The following is a 19419-nucleotide window of genomic DNA, read 5'->3' on the forward strand; positions in this document are numbered from 1 at the left end:
AGTAAATGCAATTTGGAGTACAGAAAATAGAAAATTTATTGCGGAGGTCCTGTTTTATTTCTAAAGCTTGGAAATGATACTGCTGAGGCTCTTGACAGTGTTTCTGCTGTGGATGTGTTGTACTACACCTACAGGTAATTTACCAACTGGAAATCCATGCTTTTAACTGGTATGGTAGGTGACCATCAAGAAAAATGGATTGCAAAAAATTTACTCAAACTATATCACTCGTAATAAATTCCTTTCAGAAGTTCATAAGAAATATAATTAAAAACAGTGTGTTTGAGAATATTTGCTTTCTTTTTTCTCATATGAGCTTCTTTTTTTGCTTTGTACTTGAACTTAATGGTAGTTGGTAATGAACCTAATTGTTTATAAGGAATAATGCACTCCAAATATGTGAGTAGATATAAATTCATTTGTATTCATTTTTACCTTTTTTATTCTGAATGCATGCTAACAAAAATGCAGAATCCTGATTTGCTTTTAAGGCATTATACAGCGCTACAAAAACTCATACAAAAATTTTGTTATTTAAATCAGTTCTGTGATACAAAATAATTTAATGTTGCCTTATGTAGGTCTTAGCTGAATATATGTTAAAATAACTCAAATTCTGTAATCTATCTATTTACTCTGTTCATCATCTCAAAACTGCTCTCCCCTCCCCTCACCTTCAAAAGTTCTTTCTGGCATATAACACTTGCTTTCAAACAGATATCCAACTTGTCCGATTTTAAAATGGTTGACTTTGTTTTAGGAATCTGTGACAAAGTGGTTTGTTCAAAGCATTAAAAAATTAAGAATAGTGACTGCATGTGTGGAACTTACTATTTTAGTTTAATGCTGGAAAACTAAAACCTTCTTCCCTATACCCTTTTCAGAAATTCAGAAGTTTATTAACACATTCAATGCAAATGTTTTTAGTTTAGTAAATCTTTTCAATGCAAATGGTGTGAAAATGTAGGGATATTGGTCACCTGAATATTATTAAAAACTTGTGTAACGCCATTGATCGCAGCTCGCAAGACTGTTCCATATCTACCAAATAACAAGAACATGTGCAGAATTTTTGCAGGAGCAGCATGCAAGCACCCACCTGTTACTGGTTTTGAAGAAACTGGTAGGGGGGATAAATCAGGATACAAGGAAAATAACAGAGTATAGTTAAATAACCACGATCTGTGTGCAGCTTCTGCCGGAGCAGCTTGTGAAGACCCGCCTGTCATTGATTTTGGTGAAATTGCTAGTGGGGATAAATCAGGATATGAGGAAAATGACAGAGTGCAGTACATGTGCAACCCTGGGTACACTCTGTCAGGCTCAGAATGGGTGACGTGCCATGAAAAAGTCTGGACACCTGGACCACCACAGTGTTTGGGTAAGGACAGCTTTTATTGCTGATTGACTTCTTAACAGTAGATAATTCTAATTGTTCTTAAAGTAGAAGTTTCAGAATTAGGTTTACATTTGCTGGTTAATGGCTATGTCTGTAATGCAATCGTTAGCGTACTAAGATATCCTTTCCAGTAGTTTTCCAGCTGTCCCTCGTATGTGGGAGGAGCACTGTGTGGTAAGCTGCTTTGCTGTCTTGCACCATTTTACTCCTTAAATCTCTTATTAGAGTCCTATAAAGCTAATTTTTAATCCTGGGTAATGGAGATACATATTTACTCCCACTCAGTCATCAGTTAATTATTTAGATGATCGTAGTCTCTTGAAATTGGTGCATCTTGAGATCATCACTGATGTTTGCAGTCTGTGAAGTTGTCTTTTATACATATGAACCAGTATACATTTTTAAGCTGTGCCATATCATTGATTATCTGTCTCATACTAAACATCCTGAATTTATTGTTAAAGAGATCAAGTGTGTAAGTGATCTGTGCATTTTGTTTTTAAAATTGCTCAGGAGGTGCTATATGAGCTAAAAGCCACTAAAGATTAATTCAGCATCATTTTCAATTTTTCTTGTTTCCTGTAGCACCATGTACCATTACAAAACAGCAACTGGAAGCCAGAAAACTACTTCTCTCCCACAGCCGCATACGCACGTTTTTGATTCAAAGTGGTCAGAAGCTGGAATTTATGTGCGTGACAGGATATAAACTCACAGGCAGTTCTGTGGGGAACTGTGTTAATGGGCACATGGATTTTCCTTCATGTGTCTCTGGTAAGTATACAGCATGTTTGAATAACTTTAATTGCTTAGATACTTTCTTGCTTAGTTTACAGTTGGCTATGCACATAATCTGTATCTGCCTGTACTATCAGAAACTGTTTTATCAATGGGTAATTAATTCCCTCCACACACCTTGCCATCAGCAAATATAGATCTTGTGAGAAGTCACCAAAATTAGAGGTGCATAATGTGGGAGAATCTCTCTCTAGCTCTTTACTTCTTAAATCAAGGAAGGAAAACTGCCATTTCTGAAGTTCAGTTCATCTGCCAGTGTTAGATATCTGTATTTGAGGAGAAGAGTATGTTCTGCGATACTTATTTCTCTCCAATGATTATTAAAGGAATCTTTCCTACTTAGCTAAGTTGCAGATGTCTGAGATGTCTGAAGTTAATGAGTTGAATACAGGCCACCTGGATTCAGAAGATTGTTTCAGACGTAATCTCTTCATAAAATTTGTTTTATGAAGACCTTATAGGTGGAAAGCTACTTAATGTTCATGTTAGTTGCAAAGTGAAAAGCATTCTTAGGATCAACAGCAATAACAAAGTGTCTTGGCCACGACTGGCAACTGTCAAGAAACCTCTCAGTGTAGGATTGTTTCTCTTAATGGAAAACCCTGTGCAGCTTCAAACAGCGCTCTTTATAAAGAAAGTTTGCAGTTTCATGCCTCCTCTTGCCTTTGCCCTGTGTGTGTGATGTAGACTCTACTCTGAATGGTGTGGGTGAAAGGAATACTCTGTCCCTCCTATGCAATGAATGAGGCTGAGGAAAGTTGCTGTGTGGCCATGTAAAGACTGTGCTGTGCGCAGTGTACAATTATAGTACTGTTCTAAGACATAAAAAGACATGACTTGGGTATCAGGAAGTAAGGAGAAAAGATTATACATTATTGTATTTCCTATGGGCTGACTGCTTGCTATTTAGGTGTTTATGCCATTGCTGCCTATAGCCATAAGCGTCTTCTATGGTTGCTCTTCCTTAATACTTAATGGAAGAAACTTTTTGCAGCCCTTGATTTGCTGTTTCTATGCAGCTCCACCAAACAACAAGCTGTATCATAACAAAATACTGGCCAGTTGACTCTGGCTTAAGTTGCTGACATATGGAAAGTTTTAAATCACAGTCTCAACTGGGGTGAAAGACACAGCTCCAAATCAAGAAAAATATGCACTGCCTAGGGATCAGTTCTACAATATGGTGTCCATAGATCTGCCCCATCCTGAGAAACAAAGAGGGTGTCATGCTCTGCTGCGCAAATAGCTGTGCCAAACCCGCTATGCCATTGCGGAGTACTGGAGAAATCCCTGCTGGAAGCTGCAAGCACTTCAGTGAGGACAATTGATGCATAAGGGCTCTCCTGTTCTGTTCAAAGCTGTCTGGAAATATGGACGTGGGAGGATGTAGTAGGGGACAGAAATCGCTTTTCTCCCCCAAAGCTCCACTCTGACTGATGCAGATCCCAGCAGAGACTCCAGAGCAAAAGCGTGTAGGTGTCCTAGGGCTATGAAATGAGACGAGCATTTTTCCCTGTGAAGAGGAATTGTGCTGTGCTCCTATCCCCTGTCCCACGCCGTGGCTGCAGGGTGAGCAGCTTTCTCGCGCCCCCGCAGAGCCGAACCCACTTGCCCGTCCGTGAGCGGCGCAGGCTGACAAGCTCCTCCAGCGCTGCTGGTGCTCCAGAGTGCTGCCGTTCAGCAGAGTGCCAGCTCTGCTGCTACCTCCGTGATTTTCAGGAATGCCAGCATTTCCCGCGGAAGGATGCGGGCTCGCAAGAAGACTCATGTGGCTTCTTGTGCCGTAAGATGGAGCTGCAGAAACACTAGGTTTTTCTAGTAGCTCTCGTTGATCCTGCTGTGCCATGAGAGACCCAGAAAGAGTGTTCTGCTGCCGTTGTCGCCCCACCACCCCTTGCTCTCTCCATTGCGAACTCTTGGAGCTGTGACCCACTGGGGACAGCCCTCCCCACAGCAGGAGTGCAGTGGCCCTGGTGCCAGCAGAAGTCGCAGCGTGCTGACGGTAGAGCATGTTGCAATATAGGCAGTCGTGGCTGTGGAAATTGCTGTTTCCACTGCTTTCCAGGCTGAGCTTCTTCAGACTTGTGGCTGGGGGAAAAAAAGGAGGAGGCAATAGAAGGTCTCGACAGAAATTGCAGGGCTTGAGGAGTAACGAGACTGATTCCTCTCACTGCAGGTTATATATATGGGAACACCTCAGTGCCTGCAAAAGTGGTTTTGTCGTCTCTTTTCAGATGTGACGTGTGAACCACCTGCCGAAATTGTTGGTGGTAAAATTCAAGGTGTTAAAAAGTCCAGGTATTTGCCTGGGGAGCGAGCTCAGTATCAATGCTGGCGAGGTTTTCAGATGACTGGGGATTCCACGGTAGCCTGTCAGAACGGGACCTGGACAAAGCTGCCAACATGCACAGGTACTCCCTGCCTCCTTCTCTCTACCCCTCCCTCTCGCTCCCTCCCTCCCTTCTTCTCTCTAGCCCTCCCTCTCTCTCCCTCCCGCTCTTTCCCCCTCCCCACCTTTATACCAAGCCTATGAAAACTTGCCTGTTCTTATTACCAGACTGTCATTACAGCTTGGGTCTGAAGGGGAGAGTGGTGCTCTTTGGGGCCAAAACCTTGTTGGTGACACTGTCACGAGGCTGGCTCGGTGGCACTGATTTCTCCAAATCTCAGTCTGCCTACTGCGCAGAAGTGCCTCATCCCTGGCACACTCAGAGACAAGCAGGGAGGAGGAACTATTGCTGTCTGCCTTTGAGAACAAGGCCCACAGCTTCCCTGCTGGTTGGCATCGAGAGGAGCGAACTGTGCAGTCGGTGCGGAGATGCGTTGCTCTATTGAAGGCCATAGAATGACGTCAAGTGACAGCAGGATTTGGGGTGTGAGCTAACAGCGTGCCCAGATGCCGTGTTGAAACTGGCTGTGAAAATCTGGTGCCTAAGACTTTCCGAAGGCGTTGGATACTCCCATGAGTTTTCCTCGGACAGGCAGAAAGTTTCAGCACCTGAACCAACGCGGCAGCGTTGCACTGAAACAGCACCCTGCTGAGAGCTGAGAAGGGTGCAGAAAGGGCAGGTGAATTAAGGCCATGTTGTGGTTCCTGAACGTGGCGCCCAGTGTAAGGAGCGTCGTTAGTGGTACTGAAGGGTCTGAGTCTTCTCTGAATTTTTCCCAATGCAAGGTCCATTGGAAGGCCAGGCTTTGCAGCAGTGTGGTGTTTGAGTGGGTTAAAAAATCTGTGAAGCAAAGATGCCTAACTTTCAAAAGTGGTTAAAAACGCAGGCGTGCTGGATCGATGCTTGCACGCGTGGCGTTGCCGAGGGCGGTAAGCACGCGCAGAGCCCAAGGACTATCCCATTACAGAGCGCAGCAGTCACCTTGCTTAGTTCGGATCAGATCAGATCGGAGCTAACGTTTGGAAGCGCAAGCAAGTTGGCCACAAATGCACGCACGTAGTCTTCTCGGGCATCCACAAAGGACGGCGTGCAGCTGGTGACAGCTGAGCGAGTGCAGGGTATTGAGGACTGCGCTGCAGCCAGGATACCGCGTGGAGGCAGAAATGCCCCACAGCTGGGAATCTGTAGCAAGCGTGTTCCTGCTAGGGCAGGTGACAGGCGGTGCAGGCATTTGTCCTTGGGAGAAGAGGCCTTGTGAAAGGACCCAGAAGAGCAGGCTGTCCTTCCTCTTCACCTTTCCCTTCCCTGCAGTGCTATGTCCCAGCCACAGGCTATAGCCAGAGCTCAGAGCAAGTCTTGTGGCAAGGGTGAGCACACGAGGAATCTGGAGCTCTGCCACGGGCAGAAAGGAGCACACAGCCCCGAGAGCTCTGGTACCGCGAGGGTACCCTGGTCTGCTCCCTGTCAAGTTGCGAGGGCTTCCCATGATAGAGGGGCCTTGACACGAAAAGCGCCAGCATTTCTCAAGAGAGGTAGGGATTTAGGACGCGCTTGGTCGGAGCAGCGGACTCTTGGCCAAGGAGTGTGTGTCAAGCAGGAGAACATGGGAGAGCTGCTTAGGGAGAGCCCCTGAGCCTCCTGGCTGCTTGCTGAGGTGCATTCCTGCTGTGCTGTCCCAGCAGCCACAACTGGGACTGGGACTGGGCCAGGGATGTTGGAGGCTTCAGGGCTGCCTAATCTGTTCAGGATTCCTTTGTGGAGCTCTTGTGCCTGGCTTTCTCTAATGCCTCTCTGAACCTGCTGCCTCGACAGCAGCCTGTGGCTGGAAGTTCCCCAATTTCACAGCTTGCTGCAGAAAGAAGTACTTCCCTTTCTCTGCTTCTCACTGATGAATCCCCAGTGGTGCAGTCTGTTCCTCTGGCTGGTGTCCTAGTACCCCCGCTATCCGCTGAATTTCCTTCCTCACCCAGTTTCCTGTGCTATTTCTCTCCCTTCCCGCACTGCTCAGGCAGCGGAGGAAGGAGGTGGGTGTCAGGCTCTTCAGCAGAAAGAGCTCTGCCAAACACGCTGTGCCATTGCGTAGTACTGGAGAAAGCCCTGCTGGAAGCTGCAAACACTTCAGCGATGCCAGCTGGATGAGCTGGTAGTTGTGCGTGCCAGCAGAGGAGAAACGAGACGCTCGCTCTTGCTCTTTCTTGCGTGTCAGCTCTCTGGTGTCAAGGGGACAGTTTTTCTCGCTGCTTTCCTCCTGGTCTCTCAGAGCACTACCAAGGTGTTGCCCGCCGGTATTGGTGGCCGGGCTTCCGTTGCAGTTAAATACTGATGGCTTTCTCTCTGCTTGGAAATTTCCTTCCAGGGAGAGGTGATAAATGCGGCCCACCTCCAGCTATCGAGAACGGCGACTTTCTTTCATTCCCACTGCGAGAGTATGCACCAGGTTCCACTCTGGAGTACAAGTGTGCAAGTTTCTACACCCTAGAAGGACCTCGATACATTACATGTGCTATGGGGCAGTGGACAAATCCCCCAGTCTGTTTAGGTATGCTAAGGCGTGTGCTGCGCGGCAGAAATCGGTGTGACCTCTCCTGTTGCCTTTTTCCCGGCCTCCGAGGGCCCTTGCAGTGCCGCTGGTGAAGCAGCAGTCGTGCTGGGACTGCGATGCTGACGGGGGGAGAACAGCGGTGGGTTCTTCCGTTGTCCAGGACAAAATTCCTCTTGATGTCTGCCAGCGGAGTCCCCTCTGGCACGCGCTCTCTGCCCTCCCGAGATGGATTCAGGAGGAGGAGGAGAGTTTGGCTCAAGCGTGAGCCTGTGGGTGGGGGTCTCCATTGCTGTGCAGGGCTCTGAAGCTGGGGACGTGGCTGTGGTCAGTGGGGTCAGTGTGAGAGGGGAGGATGCGTCCGCGTGCCTGGCGGTCCCGGGAAACCGGAGCGGGGGCAAGTTCCCTGCTGCCTGGCGATTTTCCCCACCCCTCAGCGGTGGATGGATCGCCTCCTGTGTGACTGTCAGAGCGGAAGGGCCTCTCCATGGTTCTGCCCGCTGTCTTAGGCGTAGTCTTTTCTCCCTTAGGCTTTGATGCGAATAACTTTCCTGCCTGAAGCATCAGAGGGCCAGAGCAAAGAGCTGAAAGCATTTTGCCCCACGAAGAATGCGTGATTAGGCTGGGCTTCTGTAGGCTCTAGGGAAACAATTACCAGCGGTGCCTCTCTGTGGACTGACAATGTGCTCTTCCCTTTTTCAAGTGGCATGTACGGCATCTGAAGAGGATATGGACAGAAATAATATTGAGCTGAAATGGATCTCAGGAAACAAGCTGTATTCAAGATCTGGTGATTTTATTGAGTTTCAGTGTAAAATAGGATATGTGCCGGACCCAGCATCTTCTCCATTCAGAGCACAGTGCATAGAGGGGACGCTGGAGTATCCACACTGCAAGCCGGGTCGTAAGTCATCTCGCGGTCGGCAGCTGCTTCTCTGTTGCTTTGTTGCGTGTTTACTGTGGCAGCTGAGAGGAAAGCCCTTAGGAAGGGTGGCTGGGGAAACAGGGCGAGAGCCCCAGGCTGTGCAAAGCCGTGGGCCGTGATGGGAGGTGTCCCGCCAAAGCCACCCTCTGGAACACGTGAGCTGGCTGAACTGCTTGGAAAGGGACCCGGGGCCTGCCCAGCTGTTGTTAGCTATCAATCAGGGTTGCTTGTGCCGTGATGAAGGTCCCCCGCTGCTGCTTCAGTGGTTTTGCAGAATCTCCTCGCCTTCTTGCAGGTTTTTTGTGCCCGCACCCTCCCTGGCCACTCGTGTGTCTTGCAGGCGACTTGTGCCACCGTGGTGCACCGCAAAATAGTCTGAGCCTGAGTGATCTCAGAAGAAGGTGGGCCTTGGGAGGCCTGAGGTGTGGCTTTGGCCTGGAGGGCTGTGTAGTGTGAGGCGGAAGCCCGTCCTGGCTTTGGGAGAGGTCCAGAGGGATAACTGGGCGCAGTATTTCTTGGATGCAGTCCATATTCTTTACAAAAACAGTCCTGTTTCCCTTACCGTGGTGGCACTGAAGAGGAGGACGCCATTTCCTCCGAAGCCATTCTCCCAGGCCTGCCTCTTTGCACAGCACTCTTCCCCAGCGTGCCTCTGTCCGGCCGTGGCTCTCTTCTGCAGCCATGGCTGTGCCTCCTTTGCCCCATCTGACCTTCCCAGGCCTTCATGGGCTTCTCTGCAAGGAAGCTCACGCTTGCCTCACGCTCAGATTTCCCCAAACCCAACAGCTGCACAGCGCTGAAGAGCGGGAGCCGAGCAGTAGCCCTTCATCGCCGGCACTGCGTGTTAGTGGAGGTGGGGGCAGTTGTGGAAGGGCCACCCGCGTCTTTCGGGGGGTCAGCGGGTACCTGTAGCATCAGAGGATCATTTGTCCGGTCTACAGGCAAATCATCAAAGCGCTTTTGTTTTCCAGGGAGGTGTACGGTGCTTGAGAGTGATATGGAGGACAACAATATTAAGCTACAGCCAAGAATGTCAAGGAGGTCCAGCTATCTCTCTGGGGAATATATTTACTTTGAATGCAGATCGTGGTGGCACCGAAGAACTTCGAACTATGAAGAATTTAGCGTACGGTGCTTGGACGGAGTTTTCAAGTATCCTAGATGTGACAGTAAGTCCTCCGGGGCAAGAATGCTGTTGCGCTCAGTTGCCTGCCTGCCAGGCTGTGGGCTTTTTTCTTAGGCAGAAGGGCAAAGTCCAGCTGAGAGAGCAGCACTGTGCCCCTTCAGAGGCAGAAGCCTGTTGCATCCCAGTAAAAAACACCAGACAGCGCTTGGAGACGCGGGGTGTCTGAGAAGGGCTCAGCGCCTCGCTAACGCAGCAGCAGCAGAAGTGGGCAATACGGTCGTGCTCTTTGCAGCCTGGCCAGGTCTGTGTGTGGAGAAGCAGAAGCTCAGCTGAGCTTTGAGCTGCTGTGCTTCCACAGAGAGAAGCTTGGCTCCCGTTCTCACCCCCGCCGCAGCACCCGCAGGGCTGTGGGGCGTTGGGCCGGTCCCTCCCGTAGCGGCAGGCAGAGGGGGCGGCTCTGCCCCTCCAGCCGTCACCAGGGACTCACTAGCTGCCCGCGGGCCGCTCAGCACAGCGGCATGTGGCGTATGCACCAACCGCTGCCGCTGAAGAAGCGGTCGCTTGGGTTACTTGCCACTGGTGCTCCCAGGAAGGGCTCTTGTCACCGACTTTGCCCCCGCGCTGCGGTGGCTCTGAGCTGTTGCGTTGGTTTGCTCCGTGGCTGCCCCTCAGGCCTTTGGGGAGCGAGGCTTTGGTTTGGCTGTGGGAGGAGAGGACGGCAGCATTACTGGGAATTGTGGCAGGAGACCTACTGGCGGCGGCGGCGGCAGCAGCAGCAACGGGTCCCCAGAGGGGCAGGTCTGCGGTCCTTTTTGGCACAAGTGCAGGTCTGTGTCTGCCACTGAGCTGCTCCTGTGTTCAGAGGGCCCTGGGGGACTGGGCCCTGCCCTTCCCTTTTCAATCTGGCTGAACTCGCACAACGCGAATGGTTGGCGGCTTTGCCGAGATCCGTGGTGGAGCACTGTGAGGAAGCACTGCTGTGTGCCAGGCGTAGTGTTCACGCCTCCTCCCATTCTCTCTCTTCACTCCGCAGGTCCCTGGGGATAAACGGAAACGGCATGAAGGCACCTGGTTGCAGAAGTGAAACATGCCTCAACCAACCCGGTTACTAGAATCCAGGCTTACACGGGATTTTCTGGTTCGCTGTGCTTTGTCAGTAGCTTAGGCAGTGCTCTGTGTTTGAATTCCTGATACAGTGCTTTCTTTTTAATGATGTTGGCTGATTGCGTTTCTATTTCCTTTTTAACCGTTCTGTACTGATTTCACTGCCACTTCTACTAACAAAAACAATCGCGTCCTGAAACAGGCCGTCTTTGGTGTCCTACCGAGACAAGAATTAAAGCCTGCAGGTAATTTGATATTCAGCAAGCTGGCTGTGTTTGGCCTCGTCTGTTCCGACAACAGCTGCTTCTGCGTGCAGCTCCCTGGAAAGTAACCTTGCGTGGTGGCCGAGGTGAGCGCCCTGACCACCTAACGAGGATGAGAAGTGAGTGGCGTTTCCTTTAAACAACTCCAGGCAGCCTCTGGATGGCAGGCGCCCATGGGTGTGGGGGCCTGTGAGCACCCTGGCACTCGGTGGAAAGGCAAGGTGTGGGCTGGCAAGTGATTGGGATTTCTGGGAGGTGGCGGGGTGGCAGGGATAAGTGAGTTCTTGGTCCTGGTTCTGGGCGGGCCAAGCTGGGGCAACGCACAGCTGCACGTCTTGCTCGCTGTCCAGAAGGAAGCGGCTGGGGGCGCAGTACTCAGTGGCAGCCTTGGCTGTAGTGACCGTGACGTGGTGGAGCTTGAAGCCCAAGAGGGAGTGGGGAAGGCAAGCAGCAGAGTGGAGAGCCGGGGTTGTGGGAGGACGGGCTTCGGCTCATCCAGGAAACGAGTAGGTGGGATCACGCGGGATGTGGCTCTGCAGGGTAAAGGAGCTCGGGAGAGCTGGCAGGTCTTTAAGGGCAGCGTCTTCCAAGCGCAAGACCATCCCGTGGTGATGCTCAGGAAGGCGGGCAGATGCATCTGGAGACCAGCACTACCAGGGAACGCGTGCCAGGCCTCCAGGGCAGAAAAGGGGCGGGCTGCCAGGATGAATTGTCAGTGGTGCTGGCCTGGCGTGTAGGGGTCGTGCTAGGAAAGCCACAGCTCACCTTGCGCTGACCGCTTGCAAAGGATGTCAAAGGCAACAAGAAGCTCCTCTGCCACTGCCCTAGTGGTAAAAAAGAGCAGACCTGAAAGATGTCGCCTCTGACTGACTGGGGCAGGTGATCAGTGGCAGCAGGCACGGCCTGCTTCCAATTACAGTTATGTTTCCTTCCTGTATGCTAGGTTTCACTTGAAAAAAATATTAAAAGTGTGGGGGAGAGGCTTGTTTCCTTGATATGTGCTTGTCCCTTTTGCCTCATGAAACAAGTACTTCCACATGTGCAATAGAAATATTTTCCATGTTTGTTTGGTTGGTTTTTTTTGTTGTTGGGTTTTTTTGGTGGTTGACTCACTCAGTGATGAAATATTGCAGCTCAGGTATGGTCATTGTGTAGCTATTGGGCTTCACAGGTGGGCAGTTTCTTTCTTTCTTTTTTTTTTTTTTTTTTGATGTTTCTTTACTTGTCTGAGAGGTCTGAAAGCTACTGTGGGCAGCCCACTAGCACTGTGCAGCATGGAGCAATTTTTCTTTAGCCTCATGGTACCTTCATCATATAGGTTTGTTTGTTTTTTAAGCCTCACCTAGTTAACCTCCCCTACGCTCTTGAAAATGCTGCAACATGCTGCATTTATATGCAATCACAGGAGCCTATGTCAATATTTATGCAGGGTATTAAGGTGGGTTGGTAGTTCCCTAAAGAAAAGACCAAGAAGTATTTCTTGTTCTGTGTTGCTTTTGTTGGCTGTAAGGAAGATTTCAGGACAGCTAAAGCTTTGCTTTAGCAGCCCATTAACTAAGTAATTGGGCATATCCTCTTAGAATAAGCTATGAGCTGGTGGGGTTGTTTTTTTGTTTTTGTTTTTGTTTTTTTTCTTACTGATTGCTTTCCCACCTCTGTGCAGCATGAATTCTTTGGAGGTTGTTGCAGGTGGAGGAAGGTGAGAGCAGGTGTTGGAAGCGGAGCACAAAACATTGCAGCTAAGGGATGATTCTCATTTCTTTTCCTGTTACTGCCTCTCCCTTGCCCCATGCTTCACAACATAGCCATTTGTTAGAATTTTCTTGGCTTATGTCAGAACATCTGTATCTTTTCTTTTTTTCCTCTCTCTCCTAAGAGACCACTGCTAGAGTCTGAAGCATGTCTTAATTTCAAACCAGTACATAGTGAGTTGGGGAAGGTATGCTACTACTTGTCCCTGGGTCATGTCGGCGGGGGGGGGGGGGGGGGGGTTATATCATCATCTCCTCCCCTCCTTTTTTTTCCATGGAAGCACCCCAACACTTTGCAATGCTGCATTTTTTTTAGTGGGAAAACAGTGCTCTGCCTGGGCTGGGCAATGGCAAAACATGTGACCACCCCCCCCCCAGCTGCTGTCTCTCAAGTGAGCGAAGGCCAGCTGACTCCTGCAGAGAACCTCTTGTGCCGGGGGGCTGGAGAGGAAGGAGTCCTCCAGCTAAAGACTGATGGACTCGATGTTGGGGAGCTACAGGAAGATACTGGCATCATTCAGCAAGGGAACCAGAGTGGGCATGTAAGTTAGATGGCCTCTGGAATAAGGGATGCAGGTGCGTCCCTGCATGAGGAGCAATATTTGAGATTTGCGAGGCAGCCCTCTCCCATGCCCCCTGGGCAGGTCGTTGCTGAACGAGGCTGGTTTGCTGAGCCCCAGAGAGCCTGCCAAAATTTGGCTTGCAGACCCTTGGCTTTGTACTGGGACGAGACCTACACTTTAGTAAGCTTCCCATTGATGGCCAGAGGGAACCTGTGTGAGCAGCAATGTCCGAGCTGGGCCTGGCTGGCGCAAGGGTGATTCACACATTCCAGTTACGCTGAGAAATAGAGCGACTGCCAATATTCAGCGCTGCGTGTGGGCTGACTGGCTTCTCAAAAGCACCGTTTGTTTCCTGAACTCGTTATGTGTTTCTCTGTATTCAGTTTTCCACAGAGGAGCTGTGGAAACATATGTGCCCTATGACATTGCAGAGAGCCCGAGTGGGGCTGTCACACTGGTGTGGAGACTCGGGCAGGTCTCAGCTCTGAGTGAGAGAGAGTGAAAGTGCGCGTGCGTGCATGTGTGCGTATGCATGTGTGAGTGCATACACATGCTTGCAGCTCTCCCTGACACAGCTTCTCCCTTTCTTGGTCCACACAGTAGATTGAGTGTGGCAGTCATGCAGTTTGATATTCCTTCCTCCTCCTCGTGATAAATCGAGGTGAAAATCCAAGTTAGAGAATGCAAACATGATGGTTTCCCTTGAGAACTGTTACGTTAGTCTACAGTCTGCAGTGTTTGAAAGTAGTATTAGCATACGCTATCACAAGGCAGACAGCGTAGCCCAGCTTCAAGTCATCTTGAGCCTGAATCTGTGAACAAATAAACCTTTCAGTGAAGCATTACTTCTGTAGCTAAAGATTTACTATATGTGTTCCTCTTGCCATCTTGTCAGAGGAGCAGGTGATTGGTTTAGCTGTCTGGGGAAGTGGGAGAGCAGTAGATAGCATATTTAAATGTTCATTGTGAAAAGAATTGGGGTTTTCTGTGGTTTTCTTTAAAAAAAAAATCAGTGAAGCTTCAGGTTACAAAGTCTCACCCAGTGATAGGGAAAATACTGCCATACTTTCAATGGAAAAGAATAGGCTACTGTAGTACGCTTATTTTGCGTTCAGTTTAGCAGTGTTAAGAATGTGTGGTCTGCCGTCTGCTGCTGACAGCAGAGACATCTGTGCCAGCCTAGTGCCAGGGCCCAGAACCGGAGGTCTGGTGGAAATAGAAATGCACAAAGCTGTTCGGAACGACAGCAGAAGAATGAGAACCAGTATCGGTCACTATTATGGATACAGCAGTAATGATCTGAATTAAACTACTTATGACCCCTGCTGCAAACTGCAAGAAAAAACTTCAAGTTATACAAAAGCAAGGATTATCTTGGCATCTCCTGCACAGGTGCACTGAAGAGCCTTTGCTGGGAATCCTCATGCTTTTAAAATGAGCCCTCCTGGCCTGGAGGGAGAGCAGAGCTCTGCCCCACTGCCGCTTGTCTCATTGGCAACCGGCTGCTGCATCCTGGCTGGAAATCAGTAGTGAGAGCACATGAGAAGAGGGATCCCTGCTCAGTAATTCAGTTTTAAAAAACCCTACATTATAAAAGAAAAAGAAAGCCCAAATAGCTTAGTGTCATCTTCTCTTCTGTTTCCTTCCTTCCTTCCATTTCCTTCCTTTTTCTTTCCTTCTTTTTTTTCTTCCCTGCTCAGTTAGGTAAACAAAAGCTATGCTTATTTACATCTGCTTTCTGGTCATTTTAAGAAATAGCATGTGAAGGGTTCCAGCATCCCTCTGTGTCACTAAAGGAAAAGGGAGGAATAGTTACGATGCTGGTTATTGTCAGAACCTTATTTTCTTGTTACCAGTCACAGGAGAAGCAGGGAAGGGCACCACATCACCTAAATGGGATGGTACAGGCTATGATTTACTTTCATTTTAGAAACTGTATTTCATTTTCCATAAAAATAAGAAGGGCATTGGGAAACACCAACCAGACAAATAGTACAAGGGTGACTTGCACTTACGGTAGATATTGTGACGAATTTGTTCCAGCTGTTTACAAGAATGAGACAGAATATGGTTTAGTGAACAAACTCTTATAATAACATTTATAAAAATTAGAATGCTATGCTTGTCTGCGAAAGCCACTCTGAACAGGCTGCTTGAGCTTATGCACAGGTAGACAAATGATGGGCCACACAGTTCTGCCCCAAAGCACAAGGACTGGTTACAGCTCAATAGTCGTAAGTCAGTGACGATTTATCATCTTTTTCCATCAAAAAAGAAAAGTCAAAATAGCTGCCCGTATCCTTTCAATTATGAAGTATTGCAGTTACTTTTGGCATGATCACAGGCTCTAAAAAAAAAAGAAGTACTTTTTCTGGAGAAACAAAGTGTTAAAAATTCCAGAAAGATCTGGATTTAATAGGTCAAGGATAATAATTTGTAGGTATGGAGAGTGGTCACAGCCACCAGAATTCAAAGGTACTTTACCTTCCAGTTTTATAAATAGCCTAGGGAGAACAGAGTTTTATTTATGCCGAAACAAACAAACAAAACCCCTGCCATCCCTCCCTTCTGGGTAAATCCCAATGCACCTGGTTAGCATTAGCACTGAAACATAAGGCACCTCTTAAACTTTTCTTGTAAAAAAAGTTATCTGAAAATACACTCTCACTTTGTGATTTGGAGCTATTAGAACATCTTTCTTATATAGAAACATCCTTGAAATAGACTCCTGCCTCTCCTGTCCTCCTACCATCACAATGAAATGTGAAAGCCAAATGCTAGTTGGCTCTGCACAAGAATTCTGGTCATTGATTTTAAATCCTCAGAAATTTCACCTCCTTCTTTCTTCAACATTCATTACTGACAATGAATAACTGTGATTAATCCTATATAGTCTGTTTTTAGAAAGCCATTAAAATTTCATTCATTATCAAAATTTCTGTTGGCTTCATTTATTTAAAAATATGAGCAAAAATGGTCATATTTATTTTGCTTTTTTTCCTCAGAAGGAAGGAATTCTGTCACGCATTAACGCAAAATTAGTGAAGAACAGGAACTGTTTGGATTATGACTTGGAATCCAAGTCATAATTCTACCACATTTGCAGAACAATTACTATAAAAAACATTTTATTTATTTTTCTCACTACTGGTTTGAAATTCATCCTCAGAAGTTATGGAGAAAAAAAAGCCCATAGAGCTTGTGCAAATTTCAAAGGTGGTAAATGAACGTGATGATTACTGGGGACACAAGCTCATGCTGTGCTTCCCCTACGAACGCAACGTGCCAGTAGGAACAAAGGCAGTGACCTAGCAAACCAGCCCCACCAGCTCCCCACGAACTGGGACAAGTCCCTTAGCCCCTTCAGCCCCTGCCCTCCCTCTGGACATGTGCCCAGCTCCAGTGTTGCTCTGTGAGCAGCCAGAGCAGAGCCTGGGGCGATTACAGGAAAGCCCAGGGGCAGCAGCCCAGCCTCCCAGGAGTCTCTCCCTGCTGCTGAAGGAGGCCGCCCAGCGCTGCGCTCCCTGCAGACCTGCCCTGCCAGGGCTCTGCCCAGAGCCAGGGCTGTAGCCTCAGGGCTGAAGAAAGCTCCTCAGCCCTCTGAGAAGGTGCCAACTCCAGCCTACTCCTTACTTGGTGCTGGGCTTTCCTCAGGTGTAACCTCACCAGCAGCCACATGCCCAGCCCATCCTTCCCTGCCTCCCAGAGATGCTATCAGAAAAGTATGGGCTGCTCAGACCCTGCAAAGGAGCTTCGCTGTGTCTGCCATGGTGCTCTGCATCAGGGTCCTGTCAGTCCCTTCCTCCACTCCTTTGCCCCCCGCTACGTGCTGAGGATGATGTTAAACAGGACAGGCACCAGGAGAGACCCCCCCCCCCCCCCAGCCCCAGCAGCCTATACTGGGAGAAGGCAGTGTCAAAAGCCCTGCTAAAGTCAAGGCATATGGCACCCCCCCGCCCCCCCCGCCCCGCTCTCCCCTTGCCAACAAATCCCATCAATATCATTTTAGCAAGCAGGCTGGTCAGGCAGGACTGACTGACTGACTTACCGTGGCAAATCCAAGCTGAATGTTCCCATCTTCTGACCAGTCCTTCCGCTGACTGTGACCTTCATATGCCCAGAAAGCAGATCCCAGGGGACTTGCAACCATGCGTTTTCCCAGGGACCCAAGGGAAGTTGCCTCATCTGTAGATCTCCCACGTTGATCTTTTGGCCATGTTTGAAGACGGATGCAACACTTGCCCTAACCCAGTCACCACGGCCTTCCTCAGATTGCCACGACCACTTACAGATGACAGGGACCAGCATCACACTCAAATGCAGACTGATGGCCCACTTACTTAGGGTTACAAGGGCTCAGTTCTCTCAGGTAAGCTCTGACTCAAGCCTCATCAACTACGAATCCTCCTCCTCCTCCCCCTACAATCCAGCCACTAAGCAGAGAGGTCTGCGAGACACTGGCAGTGAAAGCTGAGTGAGGCCAAGGAGGCAGAAACTCCCTCAGCCTCAGCCGTGCCTGCTGCCACTGATCACCTGCCCCAGTCAGTCAGAGGCGACGTCTTTCAGGTCTGCTCTTTTTTACCACTAGGGCAGTGGCAGAGGAGCTTCTTGTTGCCTTTGACATCCTTTGCAAGCGGTCAGCGCAAGGTGAGCTGTGGCTTTCCTAGCACGACCCCTACACGCCAGGCCAGCGCCACTGACAATTCATCCTGGCAGCCCGCCCCTTTTCTGCCCTGGAGGCCTGGCACGCGTTCCCTGGTAGTGCTGGTCTCCAGATGCATCTGCCCGCCTTCCTGAGCATCACCACGGGATGGTCTTGCGCTTGGAAGACGCTGCCCTTAAAGACCTGCCAGCTCTCCCGAGCTCCTTTACCCTGCAGAGCCGCCTCCCGCGTGATCCCACCTACTCGTTTCCTGGATGAGCCGAAGCCCGTCCTCCCACAACCCCGGCTCTCCACTCTGCTGCTTGCCTTCCCCACTCCCTCTTGGGCTTCAAGCTCCACCACGTCACGGTCACTACAGCCAAGGCTGCCACTGAGTACTGCGCCCCCAGCCGCTTCCTTCTGGACAGCGAGCAAGACGTGCAGCTGTGCGTTGCCCCAGCTTGGCCCGCCCAGAACCAGGACCAAGAACTCACTTATCCCTGCCACCCCGCCACCTCCCAGAAATCCCAATCACTTGCCAGCCCACACCTTGCCTTTCCACCGAGTGCCAGGGTGCTCACAGGCCCCCACACCCATGGGCACCTGCCATCCAGAGGCTGCCTGGAGTTGTTTAAAGGAAACGCCACTCACTTCTCATCCTCGTTAGGTGGTCAGGGCGCTCACCTCGGCCACCACGCAAGGTTACTTTCCAGGGAGCTGCACGCAGAAGCAGCTGTTGTCGGAACAGACGAGGCCAAACACAGCCAGCTTGCTGAAGATCAAATTACCTGCAGGCTTTAATTCTTGTCTCGGTAGGACACCAAAGACGGCCTGTTTCAGGACGCGATTGTTTTTGTTAGTAGAAGTGGCAGTGAAATCAGTACAGAACGGTTAAAAAGGAAATAGAAACGCAATCAGCCAACATCATTAAAAAGAAAGCACTGTATCAGGAATTCAAACACAGAGCACTGCCTAAGCTACTGACAAAGCACAGCGAACCAGAAAATCCCGTGTAAGCCTGGATTCTAGTAACCGGGTTGGTTGAGGCATGTTTCACTTCTGCAGCCAGGTGCCTTCATGCCGTTTCCGTTTATCCCCAGGGACCTGCGGAGTGAAGAGAGAGAATGGGAGGAGGCGTGAACACTACGCCTGGCACACAGCAGTGCTTCCTCACAGTGCTCCACCACGGATCTCGGCAAAGCCGCCAACCATTCGCGTTGTGCGAGTTTCAGCCAGATTGAAAAGGGAAGGGCAGGGCCCAGTCCCCCAGGGCCCTCTGAACACAGGAGCAGCTCAGTGGCAGACACAGACCTGCACTTGTGCCAAAAAGGACCGCAGACCTGCCCCTCTGGGGACCCGTTGCTGCTGCTGCCGCCGCCGCCGCCAGTAGGTCTCCTGCCACAATTCCCAGTAATGCTGCCGTCCTCTCCTCCCACGGCCAAACCAAAGCCTCGCTCCCCAAAGGCCTGAGGGGCAGCCACGGAGCAAACCAACGCAACAGCTCAGAGCCACCGCAGCGCGGGGGCAAAGTCGGTGACAAGAGCCCTTCCTGGGAGCACCAGTGGCAAGTAACCCAAGCGACCGCTTCTTCAGCGGCAGCGGTTGGTGCATACGCCACATGCCGCTGTGCTGAGCGGCCCGCGGGCAGCTAGTGAGTCCCTGGTGACGGCTGGAGGGGCAGAGCCGCCCCCTCTGCCTGCCGCTACGGGAGGGACCGGCCCAACGCCCCACAGCCCTGCGGGTGCTGCGGCGGGGGTGAGAACGGGAGCCAAGCTTCTCTCTGTGGAAGCACAGCAGCTCAAAGCTCAGCTGAGCTTCTGCTTCTCCACACACAGACCTGGCCAGGCTGCAAAGAGCACGACCGTATTGCCCACTTCTGCTGCTGCTGCGTTAGCGAGGCGCTGAGCCCTTCTCAGACA

At 50.0% G+C, this 19419-nt stretch overlaps 2 protein-coding genes across 4 annotated transcripts in view; one reads left to right on the top strand and one right to left on the bottom strand.

Moving 5' to 3' along the window:
• On the top strand, positions 1 to 10537 carry LOC134143406 (complement factor H-like). The gene is made up of 8 exons (XM_062581460.1): positions 1 to 134; positions 1193 to 1381; positions 1985 to 2173; positions 4432 to 4608; positions 6944 to 7126; positions 7830 to 8030; positions 9023 to 9220; positions 10211 to 10537. Exons 1-8 carry the CDS (start codon positions 74 to 76, stop codon positions 10222 to 10224), a joined length of 1212 nt encoding a protein of 403 aa, XP_062437444.1. The 5' UTR covers positions 1 to 73; the 3' UTR covers positions 10225 to 10537.
• A 7732-nt stretch (positions 10538 to 18269) lies between these two features.
• Positions 18270 to 19419, bottom strand: part of CFH (complement factor H) — a 37550-nt gene continuing 36400 nt past the window's right edge. For all 3 annotated transcript variants that reach the window (XM_062581299.1, XM_062581298.1, XM_062581297.1), the window contains one exon: positions 18270 to 18604. In XM_062581299.1, coding sequence (XP_062437283.1) covers positions 18591 to 18604 — 14 coding nt within the window. In that variant the 3' untranslated portion in view covers positions 18270 to 18590. The remainder of the gene's footprint in view (positions 18605 to 19419) is intronic.

This window comes from Rhea pennata, chromosome 8 (assembly GCF_028389875.1).
Source record: "Rhea pennata isolate bPtePen1 chromosome 8, bPtePen1.pri, whole genome shotgun sequence".
Lineage (NCBI taxonomy): Eukaryota > Metazoa > Chordata > Aves > Rheiformes > Rheidae > Rhea > Rhea pennata.